The following is a 13619-nucleotide window of genomic DNA, read 5'->3' on the forward strand; positions in this document are numbered from 1 at the left end:
AAGCGCAAATCATCTCAGACTTGTTTCTTGAACATGACAATGAGTTCACTGTACTCAAATGGCCTCCACAATCACCAGATCTTAATCCAATAGAGCACCTTTGGGATGTGGTGGAACAGGAGATTTGCATCATGGATGTGCAGCCGACAAATCTGCAGCAAATGCGTGATGCTATCATGTCAATATGGAGCAAATCTCTGAGGAATATTTCCAGTACCTTGTTAAATCTATGTCATGAAGGATAAAGGCAGTTCCGAAGGCAAAAGTGGTCCAACCCAGTACTAGTAAGGTGTACCTAATAAAGTGGCCCGCGAGTGTAACTTACAATAGCTTACAATAAAGTTATTGAGATTTGCTATGTATTTTATATTGCTCTGAGTTTACTGTATGTATATGGCTCCAAAATAATGCCCAAAAGTAAAGCTCTCATTTTATCCCTTTTACAAAATGTAATACAGGTCTCAGTTGTGTCCATAATGTGTGCGTCAGGGTTTTTACCAAGTCAAATTTAAAACTTTAAGACATTTTAAAGACCATTATTAATGAAATTTCAGACTTCTAAATCTTAAACACTGAGGATTTTTCTAATGGCATGGGTGGGCTATGAAAAAGATGTACTTGTCGTCTTAATAAATAAAATTATATAGTTATTTATATATATATAGCCACACATTTTAATTCACTTCAATTCACCTTTATTTGTATAGTGCGTTTACAATGTAGACTGTCAAAGCAGCTTCACATAGAAGATCATGGTAAATTGAAACTGTGTCAATTCAGTTTTAAATAGTCAAAACAGGTAAACTAGTTGTAAACATGCATGTCTTTTTTATTGGCAATTTTTAAAAACTATAATAAACTGAATTTATGCAAAACAGTGTCCAAAATACACAGAGAATTTTTAAACAAATGTTATTTTAAGGAAGATAATTAAACTATATTGGTAAACAGAGTTGTTTAAAGTTTTAATGAGGTCAACGGAATCTCACGGCAATTCGTAACTTTTTGATTCAATGACTAATTCTCTCATTCGCACAATTCAGTACGATTTGCTTGTCCCCAATAAGAGGTAGGGATTAGGGGTGTTTTTTTGTTTTTGTTGTTGTTGTTTTTTGTTTGTTTCCATGCATCCTTTTAAAAACCTTACATTTTCGTAAGACTGGACTCGAACAAATTTGCCACTAAATTAACAAAACGTCAAATAGCTACATTTTCTCGTGAGATCAGGCAAGGATTAATTGTTGGTTATTGTATGGGTGTCTATCTGATTGGTAGGGCCATACAGAATCTGCGGAAAAATTTTTGCTATTTCTGTGCAAAATTTTGTTAAAAATCTGCAGATTTATGCGGAATGGTTTTAGGAGCATCGTAAAATAAAAATAATTCATTTTAAAAATTTTTTTAATGTTTAAAATTCAAATCCAATGATCCACTTATTTGGTAAACAAAACAAGTGTCTTATATAATATATCAACTAAAAGACAGAAAATACAAAATTACAAACTGTATTGTAAATAAATCATATAAATATTTTAATATTACTCAATAATATTACTGAAATTAATTTTAAAAACTAAAAAAAATTTTTTACACAAGTAAATAAATAGATTCAATGATGGATTAAAAACCAGCAGATATCTGTGAGCGCATTGACAGAGGAAAATTAAGACCCGTTTAAAATAATTTAAGACCTACAACACACAATTTCAGTATATTTAAGACATTTTAAGACACTTTAAGACCTTGTGGACACCCTGTGTGTGACGTTTCAGCTTATAATGCCACATGGATCATTTATTATACTTACATTATGCTACATATTTGCCACTCTTTTAGGTGTAACATGCCTCTTTAAATGCAAATGAGCTGTTGCTCTCCACCCCCTTTTTTCCACAAGGGGGTGGAGCCTTTACAGCTTGTGCCTCATTCATTCCTACAACAACAAACAAAACATCTGCATGTGTTTTAAAGCTTAAAACTGTTGAAAAGGAGATCAATATCTTGAAACAACGTATATTAAAAACTGTGTTTCATTTAAATAAAGCAAGATTATCCAACAAAAAGCTGTGTTTTTCTCACCAGTGTCCTCGTCCGTTGGTGTGCTTGTGTCAGAAAGGTGACCAAGGTTTGCCTGGAGCTCCTGTAAGTACCGCTGGGACATAATTGTCACCGTTTTTGCTCATTTATGAGGATTAATAAATGTGTTATTTCTGTTTAGGGTAGAAAAGGAGATCAAGGTTATGAAGGAGCACCGGGTGCAAAAGGCTCAAGGGTGAGAGTGGAAATAATTATAAAGTAAATATGATGATTACATCATACATAATACATTTATTGTTCTTGGTCTGATTTATTTTCCAGGGGGAAACGGGAGCTCCGGGTCTTCCAGGAATCAATGGTCCAGAGGTACATCCCGACTTCATATGATCTGGTTTTATTTTGGTTTTATTAGTGACTCTCTGACCAACACTGATCTTGTTCCTGGTTCCTCATCCACAGGGGAGACCTGGTTTCAAAGGTGATAAGGTAAAACATCTAGAGTCAGAGCTTTATCTCTAACATTTACATATTTTAACCCTTTTGTATTGTTCAAATCGACTACCCTTTCGTTATGTTTGTGGCTTTTTTGGCCCCATTTTTTTTTATACAAAACCATGACACCATATCATCATGCATTCTTGATTGTTGGTGGATTTCCCTGTTGGGAAGAGGTCAAATGTGTAATTTTTACTGTTGATTATCAGTTGGCTGCAGTAACATTTCAGAGAGGGCTGGGCAAAAAAAGTTTATGGATTTTAAATGGAGTAAAATCACAAGTTTGACCTCTTCCCTTCAGGGAAAACCACCAACGATAAAAAAATGCATGATTATATGATGGTGTCATGGCTAAGCAATGCAAACAAGTCAATGGGTTAAAAAAAGCCACAAACATAACGAAAGGGTAGTAAATAAAGGGTAGTGTATTCTTAAAAATCCTAAACCATTTTCCCAAAATATGTGTCAAAATGGGATTTGGCACCAAAAATTCTTCCATTTGCTGAAACACAGAGAAAGTTGTGGCCAAATTAATACTCAAAATCACCCCAGAGTGGATGCAAACATCCCCAACAGCACACAGGGGTTAAAGGAATAGTTCACCCCCAAATTCTAAAACTGCACATGTAATTTTCACTGAAAACTGTTGCACCAGGTTTGGATCATGATCCAAATTATTACCCCTTGTTCCGTTTCACAATGCAATCACTAAAGTCTTGAATCATGTTTTAGGGGGATCAAGGTAATTGTGGACCACCAGGACAAAAAGGATACAAGGTAAGACTTATAGGATCTGCTTGCGCTTTAATTCTCATTATAAATGATTAATAAAACAGTTTTATTTTTCATTTCGCAGGGCACTGAAGGGCCTCCTGGGCCGAGGGGCCCGAGAGGAGAGCAGGCACAGTATAAACATTTACCTCTTTACATCACATATTATATACGTCACACTACAGGTGTAACTGAATGCATGGTAGAGTAATGAATGACATACTCAGTTTTGCAAGAATCACATTACATTCAAATCAGGAACTTATGTGCTTCTGAGTTTTAATCAATTTTAATTTTAACCAAGGATGGCAACAGTAATGCGGTCGATGTACCAGTCTGTTGTAGTAAAGAAGGAGCTGAGCCAAAAGGCAAAGCTCTCGATTTACCGGTCAATCTACGTTCCTACTCTCACCTATGGTCATGAGCTTTGGGTCATGACTGAAAGGACAAAATCTCAGATACAAGCAGACGAAATGAGTTTCCTTCGCAGGGTGGCAGGGCGCACCCTTATGGATAGGGTGATGAGCTCGGAGTAGAGCCGCTGTTCCTCCACATCGAGAGAAGTCAGCTGAGGTGGCTTGGACATCTGTTTCGGATGCCTTCTGGACGCCTACCTAGGGAGGTGTTCCAGGCATGTCCCACTGAGAGGAGGCCTCGGGGAAGACCCAGGACACGCTGGAGATGACTATGTCTCTCGGCTGGTCTGGGAACACCTCGGGTTCCCCCCAGAGGAGCTAGAGGAAGTGTCTGGGGAGAGGAAAGTCAGGGGTTCTCTCCGAAGACTGCTGCCCCTGCGACCCGCCCCCTGGGAAAGCAGTAAAAAATGAATGAATAAAGGACGGCACAGTGGTCGCCTTACAGCAGGATAGTCGCTGGTTCCAGTCCCTGTTGGACCAGTTGGTGTTTCTAGAGTTTGCATGTTCTCCCTGTGTTGGCATGGGTTTCCTCCGGGTGCTCCACTTTACCCCTCAGACCAAACGCATGCGCTATTGGTGACTTGGAGGAACTAAATAAGCCATATTGTGTTAGTGTGTGTGTGAATGGGAGAGTGCATGGGTGTTTCCCAGTACTGGGTTGTGGCTGGAAGGGCATCTGCTGCGTAAAGCATATGCTGGAATAGTTGGCAGTTCATTCCGCTGTGGCGAACCCTGATAAATAAGGGACTAAGCTGAAGGAAAAATGAACAAATAATCTTAATCAAATGAATCTGATTATAAAAAGCTACAACACATCACAAACTCCAAAATATATCTGCACACTTTATACATTACATGTAATTATAAATGTAAATACATTAGTCTTAGCATACTAGAGTCATTTCATTCCATAAACATGATGCTCATGGCAGGTCGTGGCTTTTCTCGCAGTCTGCACTCATGGAATGTGATGGGCAGATCGCTGGTAATCCAGTGCTAATGTACACACGTAAAGCAGTGAATCCAGGCTTGCAGGATATTATTCTTTTTCCGAGAGCGACTTTGTGCTGTGGGATTATTTGGAGACAGAATAGCTCAGACTGACTGGGTCGAGTCCTTCAGGACCCACATTAGCACAGCAAGGGCCAGATTTACAGCTCACAGCAGCACAAACACTAGGTGTTAAAATCTGCTTTCAGGATTTGCTAGAGACAGTAAAAAATGGAGATAATGAAAAGTAAAAGCAGGTTGAAACAAGTTTTACTCATTTAAAAGCAAGACATTTTTAATTATGCGCTGAAAAAAACATCTTAAACTAGGCTGAGTCGGTTGGCTGGTGTTAGATGGACTTTGGCTAAATCCAGACTGCTTTTAGAGGGACTTTGGCCACTTCCAGACTGATATTAGAGGCATTTTGGCCACTTTAAGGCTGTTTTCAGAGGGGTTTTGGCCACTCTCAGTCTGGTTTTAAGGACTTTGGCCACTTTCAGACTGTTTTAGAGGCATTTTGGCCACTTCAAGGCTGTTTTCAGAGGGAACTTGGCCACTTCCAGACTGGCTTTAGAGACATTTTGGCCTCTTCCAGACTGTTATTAGAGGTGTTTTGGCCACTTCCAGACTGGTATTAAAAGTGTTTTGGCCACTTCCAGGCTGGTTAAATAGGGACTTTGACCACTTCCAGACTGGTTTTAGAGGCGTTTTGGCCACTTGCAGGCTGGTTTAGAGGGACTTTGGCTACTTCCAGACTGGTTTTATACACGTTTTGGCCACTTCCAGGCTGGTTTTAGTGGGACTTTGGCCACTTCCAGACTGGTTTTAGTGGTGTTTTGGCCACTTCCTGGCTCGTTTTAGAGGTGTTTTGGCAACTTTCAGACTGGTTTTAGAGGAAATTTGGCCACTTCCAGATTGGTTTAGAGGCATTTTGGCCACTTCCAGGCTGTTTTCAGAGGTGTTTTGGCCACTTTCAGATGAGGTTAGAGGCCTTTTGGCCACTTCCAGTCTGGTTTTAGAGGTGTTTTAGCCACTTGCAGGTTGGTTAAAGAGGAACTTTGGTCACTTCCAGACAGGTTTAAAAGAGACTATGGCCACTTCCAGACTGGTTTTAGAGAGGTTTTTGCAACTTCCTGACTGCTTTTAGAAGGACTCTGGCTGCTTGACCAGCCTAAACCCCTCTAAAACCATCTTGAAAGTGGCCAAACCCCCTCTAAAACTTGCTGGTTGACAAGCCATAATCATTTAAAAAGCATTGGATATGAGTAGTTATGTTCATACAGGTAATCATAAGCTCATTCTTGCTTCCTCAAAAAACATAAGTTAAAGACAGAAAGAAGGCTCATTGTTTAACTCATTTATTTATGCTCTTAACTTGGTTGTGTTTTATTCTTATTTAGGTTGTGATAAGTGTTTGTACTAATTTTTGCTATTATTTGTGTAACTCTTTTTTTGCAAGTCCAAAACCACCTCAAGCATGAGTAAAAACTTTTGATTCAAATTTTGGCGTTTCTATCACTCCTTGGTTATGCGATACTTCAAAATGAACATTAACACAGGGTGATGGAAACCCAGCTGGTTATTTGAAAAAATATTGTAGTTAATTAATATGCTTTCAAATCACTTGTGCTATTTAAATTTTATGCAGACATCAAAATAGGTGGGGAAAAAAAACAATGCTGCAACGCTCTAAATAAGACCAATTTCAACTTACTTGTTCATATTATTTTACTAGGGTCTGAAAGGATCTCCAGGAGACCAGGGAAGCGAAGGTCAACCGGGACCTAAAGTAGGATCATATCTTGCTCTTATTTTTCTAATGAAATGATGTGTATATTTGCTTCTGAAATATAGACATTTTAGGGGTTTTCCATGTCGTTTTAAATGCAGACCTTCTGCCTTTTGTACTTGCCTGTGAAGTTTTAACAAAGAGAGCCTTGAAAATCTGACATATAATTGCACATAAAAATGCCAAAAACCCTACACTGTTAGACACAATGAGTGTCTTTATGCTCTGTAAATGTCATTTGGAACATACAGGAGGGAATGAGTTCAGTGATCAAAACATGTACTGAACCCTTTCACCACATACTAAGAGCATAAATATTCATGCAAAAGTTGCAAACCGACACTAAAATTAAATCGGCAGCATTTAGCAGCAAATTCTTCAGCTTTATGAAATCTTTTAAGTGGACCAAATGGATCACTGACCTTTTGGGTGGCTCATAGGGGGATCGGGGGCCGACTGGTGCATCTGGTCTACCAGGAGATATTGGAGTTGGATTCCCTGGTCCAAAGGTAGACTTGCACTCAACAGTATCTCTCAGTACAAATTAAACAAACAAAAACGTTCCCAATCGAAATCAGCAACAGGAGAAACTAAGATAAATAAAAAACTTTGTGTGATTGCTCCAGGGTGTCAAAGGAAACCCAGGAAGAGCTGGTCCTATTGGTCAAGTTGGAATAGGTCAGCCAGGACTACCTGTAAGTATAACACAGCTATGTATTGTATATGAGTGCAATTTATCTATAGATTATATTAACTTAATACATGCATTAAAGGGTCCACCAGGTTTACAAGGAATACAGGGGAACCCAGGAGCTCCTGGAGAGGGACTTCCAGGAGAAAAGGTGAGCAGATAGAGTGACTGATGTTCCTGTTTCTTCTCATTTAATTCAATTCACCTTTATTTGTATAGCGCTTTTACAATGTAAATTGTGTCAAAGCAGCATCACATAGAAGATCATAGTAAACTGAAACAGTGTAGTTCAGTTTTCAGTGTTTACATTTAGTTTAGCTCAGTTCAGTGTGGTTAATAATCACTACAGAGACCAAACACTGAAGAGCAAATCCATCGATGCGCAGCTCTACAGATTCCAAACCATGCAAGCTAGTAAGAAAAAAATTTCACCAATTGGCGAAAGTGAAGAATTAAAAAACTTTGAGAGAAACCAGGCTCAGTTGGGCACGACCATTTCTCCTATGGCCAAAGGTCTTGTGCAGAGCTGCAGTCTAGGCGCTGGAGGCTGGAGAATGCTAGACCTCAGCGAAGACTTGTCTGTCCCTGGAGCGTCACAGGAATCAGTCTCATGCTCTCCACTCCTTCATGACCACCACACAGCAGCTGCTCAGGATACGGCCTGTTCCAGGATTATGGAACCTTGGGATCATCTCGTCGCTGGTCTTGGATCGAATCAGTGGCGCTGCATAGTCTGAGGGCCTTGGGATGAGTATCCCATAGAGTATAGTGTATTAGTGTATATAAGCGAGAAGCAAAAACCTGCGTGAGGCACATTAATGCAACATACCGCTAAGTGATGCACTGAGTGTATGCTCTACTAAACAGATAGGTCTTAACTCTAGTTTTGAACTGCGAGAGTGTCTGAGCCTCTGACATTATCAGGAAGGCTATTCCACAGTTTAGGAGCCATAAATAAGAAGGCTCTACCTTTTTTACTCGACTTTGCTATTCTAGGTACTACCAGAAGCCCTGAGTTTTGAGATTTCAAAGAGCGGGTTGGATTGTAATGAGAAAGAAGGTTGGTTAGATTAAACAGGAGCTAGATTATTTAAAGCTTTATAGGTAAGAAGCAATACTTTTAAATCAATACGAAACTTAACAGGCAGCCAGTGGAAGGAGGATAAAATGGGAGTGACATGATCGTATTTTCTAGACCTGGTAAGAACTCTGGCAGCTGCAATTTGTACTAGCTAAAGTTTATTAAGAGGATGCTGGGAAGCCAGCAAACAGAGCATTACAGTAATCCAGCCTAGAAGTCATAAAAACATGGACTAGCTTTTCTGCATCTTCTTAGCAAGAACTCCAATCCTAAATTTATCTATCCATTTTTTTTCATGAATTTTTTTTTTGGCTCCCTGAAGAATTTTTTGGAATTCATCATATCATCAATAACCAAAACAACCATTTTCCTCTGTACTTTTAAATTAACTGAAAGCTTCCTAAATATTAATCTTTATTTTGAAATGTTAAATATATATTTAAAAATAATCTGAAATCAAATTATCACAAATTAATCTGTTTTGTGTTGGTGTTTTAGGGTGACCGTGGCTATGCCGGCCCTACAGGTACACGAGGACCACCAGGTTATGGAGTTAAAGGTGCAAAGGTATGCTGCAGTTGTGTGAGAGCCCTGTTGTTTACATAAATTTCAATTATGCATTTAATTTATCCCGCATAACAATAATTGTAGGGTGATGCAGGACCTCCAGGATCACCTGGACCATTAGGAATGCCTGGCAGAGGAATTCAAGGAGAGAAAGTATGTGTTATTTTACAGGCCTGGCTTTTTTATATATCAATATTTTTAATATATCAATGTACAGAATTAGGCTTCTCGTATAGTACGCTCAGGAATGTGCTTGACAAAAGCATGCTTATGTGCTATTATCTAAACTATTGGACTTTATTCTACATATCTATAGGGGAATCAAGGACCGGTTGGTCCTCCTGGTCAAAGAGGGAATCCTGGGACAGGATTCACAGGACCAAAGGTAAAAATGTACAATAAAAGCCACAAAATAAAAAAATATATGTAAATCAATACACATTTTTATTTTGTACTCTCTCTCAGGGAGAACAGGGATTTCCTGGAAATCCTGGAGCCCCTGGGCAAAGAGGAACTGGAGAACCAGGACCAAAAGTGAGTTGTCACTTTAGTTAAACCATAGGTTCAAACTCGATTCCTAGAGGGTTGCTGATCTGCAGTAGTGATGGGAAGTTCGGATCATTTTACTGACTCGGATCTTTGAGTCTCGTTCATCAAGATGAACAAATCTTTTTTCGAGTCATTTCGTTCATTTGGTTCAATTTGCCAAAATATTATTAAAATGTTACGAATGGCTTCCAAACACATCTACAACTAGCCTAAAAGGTTGATCACACAACAAATAAATCATAAATAGAATATACAAAGGAGAAAATAATAATTCAATGTTTACCTGCTCTTCTGTCTATGAAGGCATTTTTGTTTCTTTGCTCAGCTCACCTCTTCATGTCTTCAAATGTCAGGGGTTCATTCACGTTACACTGACCATCACATATAATCTTAATCAATGCACAGTCTAAGCCGATAGGAGCCTTGATCGTTCGTTCATCACGTGACAAAATGACTCAAACCCGAGGACTCGAGAGATGAACGGTTCAATTCTTTTTCCGGCTCTAAACGCATATGATTGGCCCGTGAGGAACGAGTGACTCAGACCTGATAGAGGACTCGAGAGATGAACGGATCAATTCTTTCCGGCTCTAAACGCGTATGATTGGCTTCTGCCAATGTGATGAAGACTTGAAATTAACGATACTACCTGCACAAATGTGCGCACACGCGGATGAACAAATCACTCCCTGAGAGGACTCGTAGTTCCCGAGTCATATTGAAGATTCGTTCAAAATGAACGAATCGCTCATGAACGACCCATCACTAATCTGCACAATTTTGCTTCAACCCTAATCAAACACAGCTGATCCAAATAACCAAGGTGTTCAAGACTACATGAGATTATTAAGCAGGTGTGAGTTGGAGGTGGTTGCAGCTAAACTGTACAGAGATGTGGCCCTCCAGGAATTGAGTTTGAGACCACTGGACTAAACAGTGCTGATATGACTTGAATGATTTTGTTATTTGATATTTATTCAGAGTTGTGCGTATGTATTGATGCCATAGGGTGAACCTGGTTTACGTGGTTTAGCAGGTGATCCAGGTATTCCAGGACAAGATGGAGCATCTGGACCCAAGGTAGTCTTAATAGCACATTTTGGACAGCTTATAAAACTTGTAATATTTTATAATGTTGTTAATTATGATGGTTTTAGGGTGAGATAGGCCTACCAGGAGCTAAAGGACCAGATGGACCCCCTGGAAGAGGCCTACCAGGAGAGAAGGTAATGCAAAATCCATTTATCGTGATCAATCACAGATGAAGCTAATATTAATAATTACAAATATTACTAAGCTGCAGACACATTAGAATTTGAGCTTGTGATATTCTGTCGTCCAGCGCTGCGAAAAGGGGTGGGATTAAACATGCTTATTAGACTTTTTTAAAAGCGAACTATTGCTCCATGTTTTCAATTTCTGTCTAGAGAGGTCATGTTTTGATCCTCGACTGTTCTCAAGCAGTCAAGTGATGGGATTTCGCAGGTCAAAGCTCACCAAGCTTAAACTTTGCACCTCAGAAACCTGCGAAACTTGATGCATGACCTCTCGTTTCCGGTCTGACGCATTCGCGTACGTATGAATGGAAGTCTATGGGAGGAAAAGCCCAGTGTGACCGCAGCTTTAGCTCTCTAAATCAACATGTTGTATGCAGGAGAAATGGGAAGGACTAAAGACTGTTGTGGAAAGCGGAGTATCTCAGAGTAACCGCAAGATGTATGCTAATGATACATGGGGTAACTTTTTTGGCAATGTTTACAGACAATATTGCAGATCAATGTTGCTTCACTACTTTTCTATTGAGAATAGGAAATAAAATTGTATCTGGATCTGGTTGGCATAATTAGTTGCCCTGGGTTTCACATGGTTGCCCACTGATGGCATCATTTCCCAAATTGCTCTAAAATGATATCCTCAGCATTAGCTGTGGGTTGCTCCTGATCATCATTAGTGAAAATTTCCCAACAGTGGTCTGAGAAGGGAAAACCTCAAACCTGCGAGTGCAACAGGGTATTGAGTGCTAAGTATCTATTTTGAACCTATCCATTATTAAAGTGCCTACAATGAACCACGGCGGCTGAAGCTCTGCACAAGACTTTTGGCCAGCGGAGAAATTAAAATGGTCGTACCCAACTGAGTCTGGTTCTCTCAAGGTTTTTTTCTTCACTCCCATCAGGTGAAGTTTTTTTTCCCTCTCCGCTGTCGCCACTGCCTCGCATGTTTCAGGATTGGTAGAGCTACGCATCGATGAATTTGCTCTTCTGTGTTTGAACTCTCAGTAATGATTAAATCACACTGAACTGAGCTAAACTGAACTGAACTGAACTTAAACACTAAAACCTGAACCACACTGTTCCAGTTACTATGACCATTTATGTGAAGCTGCTTTGACACAATCTACATTGTAAAAGCGCTATACAAATAAAGCTGAATTGAATTGAATTGAATGAAACTGGACCTAGTAGTGGAAGAAATTCACTTAGTGACATGAGTTCCACTGCCTTTTACACCATGTGCTACCTGTAGAAGTGATAGCACCAGGATACTGTCAAACTAGACAATAGCCCCTTTTACACAGTGATACCAGTAAATATATGGAAATTTTCCAAAAGTGCTGTTCACACAGGCGAGGACGTTACGGAATTTTTGCGGAAAAAAGCATTCACACAATCATTCCAAAATACCGGTAAATTCTGACATCATCAACCAGAAATGAGCTCTAAACGGCTGCGCTTGTATTTGTAAACATTTGACTACATTACAAACTCTGTGGATGGATCAGTATTGTGAACAACTCAGATGAAAACATATAGAGAAACACTTTCGCATGTCGACATGTACATGATGTGTGTGTGTGCTGGCGCTTACAGGCTGTTTCACGGGCACACGCAAAGCTTGATGGTAAACAAACAACGGCTTATCATAAGCATCTTATCGATAATTATTTGCACGGTTGGCATTAAACGTTATCTGACTAATTTCTAGCAGCTGAATGTGTCTGGAAAAATATTCAAAGGCTTTTATTCTCATAAACCGTGCGGATGTGAATGCGTCTGACTGTTCTGATTGGCTAAAGCAGACGTCTCACGTCAGCACGTTCTAGACGTGCACGCGCTTATTACGGTAATCTTCCTTCTGCGTTCACACAGCGCAGCATTCCGGCAAATTGCCGGTAATGTTACAACTTCTCTTTCCGAAAAATAGCCAGAACGAATTTACCGGTATTTTCAAAAAGGACCGGTTCACACATACACACCTTTCTGGAAAATTGCTGGTAATTTTCTGGAAAGGTCTGTATGTGTGAAAAGGGCTTTAGTGATGTAAGGAGTCGACTCTGAGCAATGTTCTGCTGGCAAACTCGAAGCCCCTTTCAGCTGGATAATGCATCCTCCTATAAAAGCACTCATTGTTCAGAAACGAGATGACGAAATGACGAGATCAGGGTGTTGCCCTGGCCTCTAAACTCGGCAGACCTCAACCCAACTGAACATCTGTGAGATGTGCAGGACCACCAAGATTTATGCACAGCCGCTCCACCTTACAACATACCCGATTTAAGGGACAACTTGAGGGATCTTGTAGTGGTCATGCCTCAAAGAGTTGTGCTGTTTTGCAATGTAGGACCATATGTATGTCTTTCTTCAATAGGGAGATAGAGGAGAGAGGGGTTCCAGGGGTCAACCAGGACCAACGGGACCAGCTGGGGCAACAGGGGAAAAGGTAAAAAAAAAAATCGATTCACATTTTAAAACGAACACAAAATACATAGTCAAGAAAAGGACTGTCTTTGTTATTATTTTTCTCTGAATGTCCCTGCAAAACAGGGAAACCCAGGAAATGTTGGACCTCCAGGTGTTCCTGGGCCTTTAGGACGGGGTATACCAGGAGCAAAGGTACAACGTTATAAGATCTGTCAACATGGCTTAAACGCTTAATTACTTTTTGAGGTCACTGTAGATGAGGTCTCATACCATGTTTATGTTCTTGTAGGGGGATCTTGGGCCAGTTGGTCCACCAGGACCTGCTGGAGAACCAGGGATTGGTATTGCAGGGCCAAAGGTAAGGTGTCACATAGCAGAAACCTGTACTGTTTTGTGACTGATGTAATTCAATTTACTCTGTCTTTAGGGCGAAATAGGATTACCAGGATCTTTTGGACCACCAGGGCTGAAGGGAGAAGGTTATCCTGGCCCACCTGTAAGTATAAACATTACAAAGACCATTATTCATGGT

The 13619-nt window shown here is 39.9% G+C and overlaps 1 protein-coding gene across 3 annotated transcripts in view; it reads left to right on the plus strand.

Annotated features, from left to right (window-relative positions):
* The window catches only part of col28a1b (collagen, type XXVIII, alpha 1b), a 37839-nt gene that overhangs the window by 10959 nt on the left and 13261 nt on the right, over positions 1–13619 (plus strand). For 2 of the 3 annotated variants that reach the window (XM_073924500.1, NM_001302249.1), the window contains 20 exon segments: positions 2083–2142; positions 2219–2272; positions 2359–2403; positions 2497–2523; positions 3265–3309; positions 3389–3433; positions 6445–6498; positions 6939–7007; positions 7125–7193; positions 7272–7340; positions 8769–8837; positions 8922–8990; positions 9154–9222; positions 9303–9371; positions 10395–10466; positions 10544–10612; positions 13035–13106; positions 13211–13279; positions 13377–13445; positions 13515–13583. In XM_073924500.1, coding sequence (XP_073780601.1) covers positions 2083–2142; positions 2219–2272; positions 2359–2403; positions 2497–2523; positions 3265–3309; positions 3389–3433; positions 6445–6498; positions 6939–7007; positions 7125–7193; positions 7272–7340; positions 8769–8837; positions 8922–8990; positions 9154–9222; positions 9303–9371; positions 10395–10466; positions 10544–10612; positions 13035–13106; positions 13211–13279; positions 13377–13445; positions 13515–13583 — 1233 coding nt within the window. 3 annotated transcript variants of the gene reach the window in all.

Source organism: Danio rerio, chromosome 16 (assembly GCF_049306965.1).
Source record: "Danio rerio strain Tuebingen ecotype United States chromosome 16, GRCz12tu, whole genome shotgun sequence".
Classification (NCBI taxonomy): domain Eukaryota; kingdom Metazoa; phylum Chordata; class Actinopteri; order Cypriniformes; family Danionidae; genus Danio; species Danio rerio.